The sequence below is a fragment of the Melanotaenia boesemani genome, chromosome 18, assembly GCF_017639745.1.
Source record: "Melanotaenia boesemani isolate fMelBoe1 chromosome 18, fMelBoe1.pri, whole genome shotgun sequence".
In the NCBI taxonomy this organism is placed as follows: Eukaryota; Metazoa; Chordata; class Actinopteri; order Atheriniformes; family Melanotaeniidae; genus Melanotaenia; species Melanotaenia boesemani.
In genome coordinates, this window is record NC_055699.1 from 17,192,770 (window position 1) to 17,202,903 (window position 10,134).

Here is a 10,134-nt window from a genome sequence, read left to right on the forward strand (position 1 = left end):
TGATAATCAACATCTTTATTTATTATGACAATTACAGCTAATACTCAAGTCCACTTCATGACTAAAAACTTAGAATTTCAACGATTTAATCAAGAAAAAGAAAAGAAAGAACAAAAATGAAACCCTCATCAAATGAATGACTAACACAGGAAACAGTTCATTCTTGGTAAGACCTTTCCTTCTCTCCTGGATAACTTGATCATTAGTGTTACAGCTGAGTTGGGCGTAAGGAAACGGGTGATTAAGGAAAAGGGTGCTGTGTGTATTCTGTATGTAATTTCTAAGGTGAGATCTGGAGTTTGGGGCTCCGTACAGATTCATGACATGCTACAAACCGTATCTGGCAGCACAAGTAAACGTGTTGCACTTTGGTTGACGTCTTTATGTTGTATGGAATGTTGTGCTGTTGTCCACACTTTACCTTCATTGGAGAGTTAATCGCCTCCCACTTTCTTTAATGTTTGCACTAATGTGAATGCAAACACACACAAAAAATCCTACAGCTGCTTCCCAGAAAGAGGTTTTCATGATGTCTTTGGCTGAACTTTCACGGTGTAGCAAAAAAAAAAAAAAAAAAAAAAAAAAAAAAAAGAAATTAAAAATTGGAAGGAGCTGACTCAGTCAAAAAATGTTAGGATTAAAGCAGCGAGACACAACTAGTCAACGGAACTGTGAGAGAAGGTGGTTTCCAGTAAAAGTGGTCACTGTTTCCAGGAACGGGTATTTATTACAATCAAGGCAAACAATGGTAAGACTATCTTGAATAAACCAGTAACTGTAGTAAACTGGGTAACCTGGGTAAAAGCTGCATGAGCTTCAACTTGATATTTTCATACATCAGCTCAAAAATTTCTTGTCCGGTGGAATACATTTAACAATGTATAATAATTTCTTCTGGTGTTAAAAGGAATGCTTTTGGAAATCTCTACACATCTCTAATGACTGGTAAACTGGCTTGTTAAACGTCTATGATTCATAAAAAAACTGATGATATAACGACAGGAGGAAGGGTGGAGGCAGGGCTCATCCCTGCATGTGATTGGCTGAATGGGGTTTAAGCTCCCCTAACAGAACCTGATCAGTGACGAGTTTCTCTGCTTACGTTTATCGTTTGAAAAAGAACCATTTTAAAAGGCTTGACCCGTTTATGCCAACTTAATACTTATACAACTGCCAAACAATTCCTATAATAAGGACAGTGCAGAACTAGAAGTTCAGCAGCAATGAGGCAGGGTGTCAACAGTGAGACTTCTACAAAAAGATTGTGTCGGCATTTAGTATCTGTTGCTGATATTTCTTGAACATGAAAAGCAAGAAGCGAACAAAAATTACTGATATTTAGCGTAGATCTGTGCCTGGTGGGGAACCATCTTCATTCTATGTATTCCATTGGAAAGGCCGGCTGGTGGAGTTAGCATAGCCACTGGAGCCTGCTGGCTGGCTGGCTTGCTCACTTGCGGGGCTGGTGGATGTGCTGGTTAATGTGCTGGGTAGGGGGCAGCTTGGGGACACCTGGCTGGGGCTTATGGTGGGCCACCTGGGCAGCTGCTGGTGTGAAGTCCTTATCACCCTGAACAGAGCAAAGTAAGTCAATATCATCAGCATCGAAGCCAAAGCAACAAAATCTTGCATAATGATGCATTTATAACACTGAAAAGGCTGGCTGGGAGGGGGCAGGAATAATAGTGTTGACAGGGATTCCCTCTTCTCAATACCTAACACCAAACGATTAAATATCACAAAACAACATTTTCATTTTTTCAGTTCATAATCTCATAAAAACAAAAAAAAATTCTACAGTACTCTAAAGTTTGTGAATCCCTTTGAAGTTATATTTAACTACAAATTACCTAAAACGTCAGCTTTTTATACATAACAAAGTACTATAACTGGATGTGCATTTGAGACCATTGTCTTCCTCCCAAAGAGAGGCTGATCAACGTACCATGTCAGTCCAAGATCAAGGTCTGTAATACAATAACTAAATTCTTCTGGCATAATGGTTTGGGCCTGTTTTGTCCCATCAGGACCAGGACAGCTTCATTCATGGAACATTTTTTTTTATTATACAGGTGAACTCCAAGACATCCATCTGTGAGCTGAATCTCAAGAAAAACTGGGAATGCAACAAATTAACACAAATTATTTTACCATTTAATTTACTGGAGTCTATCTCCGCATGTGCAACTGCACAGAATAAATGTGGGTGGTGAGTTTGATTAAAGTGTTAAAGTGGGAAATGAAACACTTAAGACTGTATGAAAGCACACTTTGCATTTCTGTATGCATGACTGAGTGGATTACTAATCATTTGTAATTCTTACAAAGTGAAATTCTAGATGCCACTATTTAGTAAAGTTGTTAATTTTAATTTTCCCCTAAAGATGTCTCACCATTTGTGAGTTATTTTACCATATTTTTATTTTTTTTAGACGTCAACATGTGCGAAGCTATACAGGCACTAACAAACACAGATATATACAATCTCTCAGAGCCTCTAGCTGAACTTTACTCGCCCACCCCATCTTTGCTTGACCCTAATCCTTTCTGTAAGTGTGTTGGTTTTATACTGTGTGTGCTGCTATGCAATACTTTTCCAGCCTGTGCATGTGTGTGTGTAGGTGGGCACATAACATTTGCAGTATGTGCGCGTCTCTCTCTTTAATTTAAAGCCAATTCCACAGCTAACTGCAAAAGATGTGGACTGAATTAACCCCCTGTTCCCCCTTTTATTTCCCCTCTTCTGAAGCTCAAAGCTTCTCCTTCAACAAGCTCTGTCCTACCAATGCACATCTGTGGGTGGTAACGCAACAAAGTAACACAAATTCTTTTACCATTTAATTTACTGGAGTCTATATTAGAATTCTTAAAGAAGATATTAATAGAAAAAATAGCTCAAACGTTTCAGAATCACATTATCCCAGTTAAGGAGAACCAGAAAGTACCATCCAAGAGATGTTTTTACTAATATCTAATAAAAAAATAAAATAAAAAAAAAACTCCTAGCATGCAAAACACTCAACACAGAGGCACCTTCCCACACATACACACTCTAAAGTGTTTCACTCAGCTCCTAAAAGGCTTTTCTGAGGCTTTCCGCACTGCTAGCCTGTGGGTTTGATGCCAGTGATAGGAGGGGTGAATTGGAAGGCGAGAGGAGGATCGAAGCATAAATGGGATGCCTCTACCTTCTGATATCATTTCAATCTTTTGAAAACAATCTGCCAGGTCCGTGGCATGCAGAAAGCAGGGAATGAAGCCATCTGGACAACTGAAGACACTTTCACACAAAAAATTAAGTAATTATCTAAAACCTTCTTTTATTGTGTAAGCTTACCTTAGTAACTACTCCAGAAACAATCACAGGGGCCTTTGGTGGGCTGAAATTAAAAAAGAAGAGAGAAAAAAGATAATTTTAATAATAAATAAATAAATCATAGAATTTAAAGTGTGTGTCCAGTGTCAAAGTTGCAGGTACATCTTATTTAAACTTGTGTTGACCGATCTAGAAAACCCCATAGTGACACTGTCCCAAAATACAGAAATCCCAAGCTGTCAAAACACCCACAGTCAACTCTCTCTGGCAGCACACACATGCACATACACACACTCACACACACATGCACACTGGATGGACCTGCCAACAGCTTTAATAGCTCCCATTTATTCTGCCCAAACACTGATTCCTACAGCCTCTGGATGGAGAGCATGAGAAGAAAAAGGAAAGAAGGGGGGAAACTACAGCTATTGGAGAAAAGGACAATGATGAAGAAGGAAAATGTTTAAAGTGGAGAGTAAAACAAATGCAAACAGGGGAGAAAGATAGGACATGAGAGGTAGAAGCAGGTCTGGGCATGTAGTGGAGGTAGAGGAGGGAATGGGGGAGGTGGGCAGGCAGAGAGAACAAAGCAAATACCTCAATAACAGACAGAGGAAAAAGAATGAAGGAGAGATGGAAGTAAGCACTCACTCCCACACTGAAGAAAGGGATGGGAAAGCAGCAAGAAAAGGAAAAAAAGGAGGAGAGAGAACGCAGAACCTGAAGTGAGTATCGACCTTGGTGTGACAAACGAGTGCTGTCTAATTTTACGGCATCGCCACCCCCGGCAAAAGAGTACAGTTAGCCACCTTCAAAACTCCACTCAAAGACATTAGCTATAGTAAGAAGAACGTTCAACTTACAGCTTACCTCATTAAATGGCCTAAACATGTTAAAAGACTTAAAGTTTATCACAGACTGAAATCTCAGTGGCAAGCATCTAACCACCCCTGAATCTCCAGAATATCTGAAGCATCTGCTACTTACTTTCAGATATTTGACCATCCATGCACAACTTATCTGCATCACAGTCCATTTCCAGCCAGGGCTTTCCTGCACATCTGTCTAAACTCAATCTCTGCAATCAAAACCTTGGCACCACATAGCCTCCTGCTACTCATTTTAATAATATTTACATTTCTCAGTGCTTGGATAAGTTAAATTTTATATGTCAGGCACTTATGAAAAATGTAGGGTTGAGAGCTTCTATTAGCGATTAGGCTAAAACATGCAATATTAGTGGTGAATGTGCTGGGTGTGAATGGGATTTTAAATATGTTAAGCTAAGGGGAAAAAAATGGACCAGTGCAAGCAAACAATGAAAGAACTGATAAATATGTTAAAAAGTAGTTTCATCTTTTTAATTATACAGCTAAACTGTAAACTGCAGCATAAAAAGTAAAATCTGCTAACAATACATTCATGACTAAAATAAAAGATGCATGCAATACAAAATGCTTTATTTATTCTAACAGGCCTTTCTAGCTCTTCATTCAGTAACATTCAGTAAAAGAAATAAAAGACAAACAATCAATGAGCCTCTGAGACTAAGTGTCTTCATAAGAGGTTCATTTACATATCAACTGTGTATGTTGCACAGACATGCAGCACATGAAGTGTTGCTTTATTTTCATTTCTATCTGAAGCTACAGTGAGGTGCAAAATAGAGGGATGAAGATGCTTGGTGAGATGCAAGTCCACATACTGAGACAGCATGGGCCGTTATGTCCCTCATGCTGGGCTGTCACATGTCTCCGTTCTGCTGAATGTCTGTCTCCACTGTGTGGTCTGTGGCACATTGAAAATGAACTTGGAAAGAAGATGAGGTGTTACAGAGTAAACTTGGAGAAACATTTTAGCATCAAACTTTGATCCCTGTTACTTTGACTGGGCATGAAAGGACACAAGGACAGGATATATCACCACAGAGAGGCAGGTGGTTTTAAAAAGTTCCTGATTTCGATACAACGCAGAAGTGTTCTGTCTATATGTATGGTAAGTGTAAAGGAGATAAATAAAGGAGGGGTGGTAAAAGCTGAAGAGAGCTCTAGTGGAGCGTAGCAGTGGACGTCTGCAGGGGGCAGCAGTGAGCTATGCAACATCCAGGAGAGTTGTCGCTTTGTGCCAGGAGGACAAGACTTACATGAAAGACAGAGAAAATGCTTAGAAAAAGAATTAGGAAGATAGAAAGAAAAAGTCTAAATTAATGAGACAAAGGGTGAAGTGAGAATCAGTCCTTCTGCTCTGCCTTTTCCTCTTTGTCAAAAGCTTTAAAGCCACAGCTTCTGCTACCCCACCCATCTCTCATTGCTTCAGCAGAGCAGGAAGTTTGTTGCCGTGGGCGAGGTGGTGGTTGCCGTGGAAACAGATGCCTGTTGCCTGTCTCCCTCCTCGCAACTTTTCCACCATGAGCTGTCAGCTTACTGCACATTTAACTATAGTTTCTGCTTAAAGCGTATACATGGCGCTACCTCATTTTAACACATTTAATCATCAGTCTCATCCATGTGAGCAGATTACAAACTATTAATGTTCTTAAACCTCTTTTTCTAAACCAAATATTGCAATTTTACACAGACTTTACCTGAATGTTCAGCAGATTTAAACATTTTTGTGACAGTAGGTTGGCACAATACCTCTGCTAGCTTGTGTTTCCTTTTGCCTCACACTTCTCCTGCCCGTTTCCTTGTCTCCATATTGCCATGACACCCATCCACAATAATCCTCTCCCTCCCACCATAATCCCCCTATCTTCCCCTCTTTGCCTTATCTGTCCATCTCAGCTAGATTGGCTACGGCAGGTGTTCCCCTGACTACAACGCTTCGCTGGCTGTTACTAATGCAGAATTTACCCAGCAGCCACCTGCTAGACGTCCATCAGTGTGACACTGAGGGGGACAGACAGGAGTGTGTGTGTGAGTAAGTGAGTGAGTGATTTTTCTCTTGACTGTATTTTCGGATGGAGTGCCGTGTTTTTGGAAATTCAAGAGGCTGGAATAGCAGCCATGTCCTCATTGCCCAGGCTACTTTTGATATTAAAGGTAAAAGCCAAGCCTCCATGTTGTTTCTGTACTTTTATCATCCACTTGACCTCACACTTCTTTGTGATGTCTGATTACTTCCTGCCCAAAAGGGAAAATTAAACAAAAAGATGTGATTTATTGGCACTGACAGGCTTGCTACTATTCCTGCTCAAAATTACAGAAAAGTACTCAAAAGAAGGAGAAAGGTGAATGAGGAACGTGCAATATATAATCAGTAAGGCCAGCTGTATAAAGTACAGGCACAGAAAATTTCCTGACACATGGAAATGTTCTTGAACTCTGCTCACTGCTGTGTAGTGCTTGTCGCTTTTCATTTATCACCTCTTATTAACACACACGCGCACGCACATAGACAAACTGATCTGTGGTGTGAATATAGCACCTGTACCAATATGCACATAGCTGACGGGTGCTCATGAATATTGAGCCGGCACACATACAAATATTAACATATACACACAATTACTCACCAACTGCTGACACCCCCACTACAGCACAGAGCGACCACACAACAAATGACTTATTCAAAGCAACAAAAGCTGAAACATGCTAATGCAGGAACACAACAAGTAGCTGTAGATGGAGAACAGCGTCAGTGTTAAGTTTGATGTAAAACATGCTAACCAAGGATGCTTGTGAACACTGACGGCTGAATGGGCTGTTCAAGTTAATGCTCAAATTATGCAGTAATTATGCTGTTTACTGAAATAGCTGACACACACACAAACAAACAAAAAACTTAACAGTATACTGCCTACAATGCAGCCTTATAGAAATGTGAAATTGCTTGGTTGCAATGAGCGGATTGTCTGATTATCAGCGAAAACAAAGAAAAACAAAAAAACAAACAAAAAAATAAAAAAATAAAAAAAAAACAAAAAAAAAATAAAACAGTTTTATATTGTACTAAATAGCAATGTTTGCTCATAGACTCAAAAACTCTTCAGGACGATTTGCCTTCTGGAGGTTTTGCATTTTTACTTTTCATATGTCGTCCCTGTGGTTTTCTTCCATATATCTCCTGTTAAGTCCCTCTTTCTTCACTCCTTAAGTCGGGGATCTCAAAATCTGGTCATTGAGAGCTACTGGCTAACCCTAACCCCAGGAAATATCTAAAAACCTACAGGACAATGGCGCTCAAGGACCTTAAGTAGAGGCTTCAGTATAAAGGACTGCTTGGTTTTTTTCCTTCCAATGAAAACTTGACTTTGTGGGAGGGTCCTCGAGATGCACATTGTGAAGTTGCATGGTAAACAATGTTGACACAAAGAAGACAGAGACATGGAGAAACAAAATTCCTTTCGGGGGGGGGGGGGACAAAACAAAAAAAAAGGCTTTTGCCTTTTACGAAAGAACAGTTGATGCACTTAAGGGCAAATAGAAAAGCCTCATGTTCTGATGTAGTGAACACGTCACTCACATGACAGGTCACATGGACCATCAGTTGAATTTGTTTCTCAAAAATAAACACAGCTAATACTCACTGACATTCAATGAATAAGAACATATTCTTCTTTCCTCTATATGACCTAGGTACCTGCTTTTGTTTGTGTCTTTTCAACTCATAGTTTTGTATTTACCCATTTATTACGGCCATAAAACTCCCTGGTTATGGTTGGATTAATGTGGATATACTGCATTTACCATCTCAGTTTATGAGCCTGACATTTCTCTTTTGCACAGCCAACAACATCACCCTTCAGTTCACTTCACGGTTACCAGATTAACAACATCATCATCCATTTCTGACTTTGGAGACTCCTTTGATGACTATTTTTTTAGAGTGCCTAGCCATGCATCAATAGACTTCTTGAACAAGCAGTGGCCATTGTTCAATAAAAATGCTCTCCAACCACATGCACATGTTTCTGCTTTTCCTCTGTTCAGCCAGAAGTTAAAAAAAAGAGCAAACAGCACCCCCCTTAAATGAACTGTTTGGACATGCAGTGTTATTCAAACAGACAGTGTGTTGCCTTAAAGAAACAATAAGTAGGGCTGTTTGTGACTTCTTCTCTGACACACAACTATTATCTTTACCTTTCATGTACTGAGCTCTAAAAATGCTTTACGGTACAGCCTTGGAGTGTTACCTGCTGCTGACATACTCCTCTTCATCCTCTTTCTGCGGTGGTTCAGGGGTAGCAGATGGCTGGTGTTTCTGCACTATTCTCATACCTCCTGCTTTCACTGGAACACACAGAGGTACACACACATTCATGTGATTTCCAAACCTGTTTCTTCAACACCTCACAAACACATTCAAGCTCTTCTGGAACGCTAGCAACAGGATAATACTTTGAGACTTGAGCTGAATGATCAGGGACATCAGTGCATTTGATTTGGATGAAATCACGGTGGAATGGCTTCCTTTATAAGAAACACCAAGGTTCAAATGACTTAACCCTACATTCTGCAGGGCTGCTGGTGTGGCTTTGAACTTAACTAACGAGTTTCTGTTCATAGAGAGAAGCACGGTACAGTAACATTAACACAACTGGATATTTGTAAAAGGCTGACATAGTGCTGCTTGCATGTGCAATTATTCTCCCAAAGATCACAGGTTGGGTGCGAGGGGCATTTGTTATCTCACTGTGCTATCAGTCCTGCAGCTGCTGTGGCCCAGTGACCTGCCACACTGCTCTTGTCCACGTACACCTTATCGTGTTTTTCTTCAGCCCCTGTCCTCCACGTCAACGCCACCCTGCAGCCATTAACTGCATCTAAATCTTTTTTTTATCGGAATGTAAAGACTACCACTGGCTACATCTGACCACTTTAAAGTATGACGATGATCTCAGGGCAATCAGGAAGTAAGGAAATGTGCAAAACGAGGAAATTGGCAGATTGTATCAAACGCAGTCTGGATCGCTTGGAGGTGTTATACATGCTGCAATCTGCCAGTTTCAGGATTGTATGAGTAATAATCATTAGTATGTGTTTTTTGGTTGACAGCAGTTCAGAAACAAAGGCCCTCGGATTTGTGTGAAGCATTCCAAATCAACATAGCAGCACAGGGAGCTTTTACCTGCAGGTAGATGTCCACCTTTGGTTTCGATTTTCTCCTTCGGCGGGGACGACATGTCTGCTGTCCGGAGGAACCGAGACGTAAAAAAATCTAATCTCTGCTATATTCTGCCTCAAACTATGGACTTCTCTTCAGTCTGGATCGTCAACGTGGCTTTTTCCTGAGCATTGTTTAGAAATGGTGCGTAATGACGACAGACTCCACCGTAAATAGCGTGGTGACGTCAGACGCACGGATTTGTTATCTTTTTTCTGACGTTGAAGTGGAAATATTTTGACAATAATAATAATAATAATAATAATAATAATAATAATAATAATAATTCATTAGCCTTTTAACTCCTTGTTATTCAAATTTTGAAAATAAAAGTATGTTCAAGCAACAAATTCCTGCAATAACAACACATGACTTGAACAGTTGTTCAAATTTCCTGAGAGAGAAAAAAGAGAATGAGAAGCAGAGTGCAGACCTCCGCCAAGCCATTGTATTGTTTGTTTTTTGTTTTTTTTTAGCAAGTATTGTTGGCATTATTTTTTAGTTAAAAGCTCTAGAGGCAATAAATAAATAAATAAATAAATGATATCCCTATTTCCCCATAGTACAGAATCTTTTAAAAGATTCCTGGATCCAGCCGCCGATCTGGATCACCCCCAAAATCCAATCACTTTTCTCCTTATTGGATTTCTGAGATTTCCTGAAATGTATTTAAAATCTCTCCATAATATTCTGAGTTATGTTGCTAACAG

General features: G+C 39.9%; 1 protein-coding gene across 1 annotated transcript; it reads right to left on the reverse strand.

Annotated features, from left to right (window-relative positions):
* On the reverse strand, nt 1–9,569 carry LOC121628793 (death-associated protein). The gene is made up of 4 exons (XM_041968103.1): nt 9,389–9,569; nt 8,454–8,550; nt 3,338–3,380; nt 1–1,570 (listed from the first exon to the last, which is right to left on the reverse strand). The coding sequence occupies exons 1-4, from the start codon at nt 9,441–9,443 to the stop codon at nt 1,451–1,453; spliced, it is 315 nt and encodes a 104-aa protein (XP_041824037.1). The 5' UTR covers nt 9,444–9,569; the 3' UTR covers nt 1–1,450.
* Nucleotides 9,570–10,134: the final 565 nt, after the last annotated feature.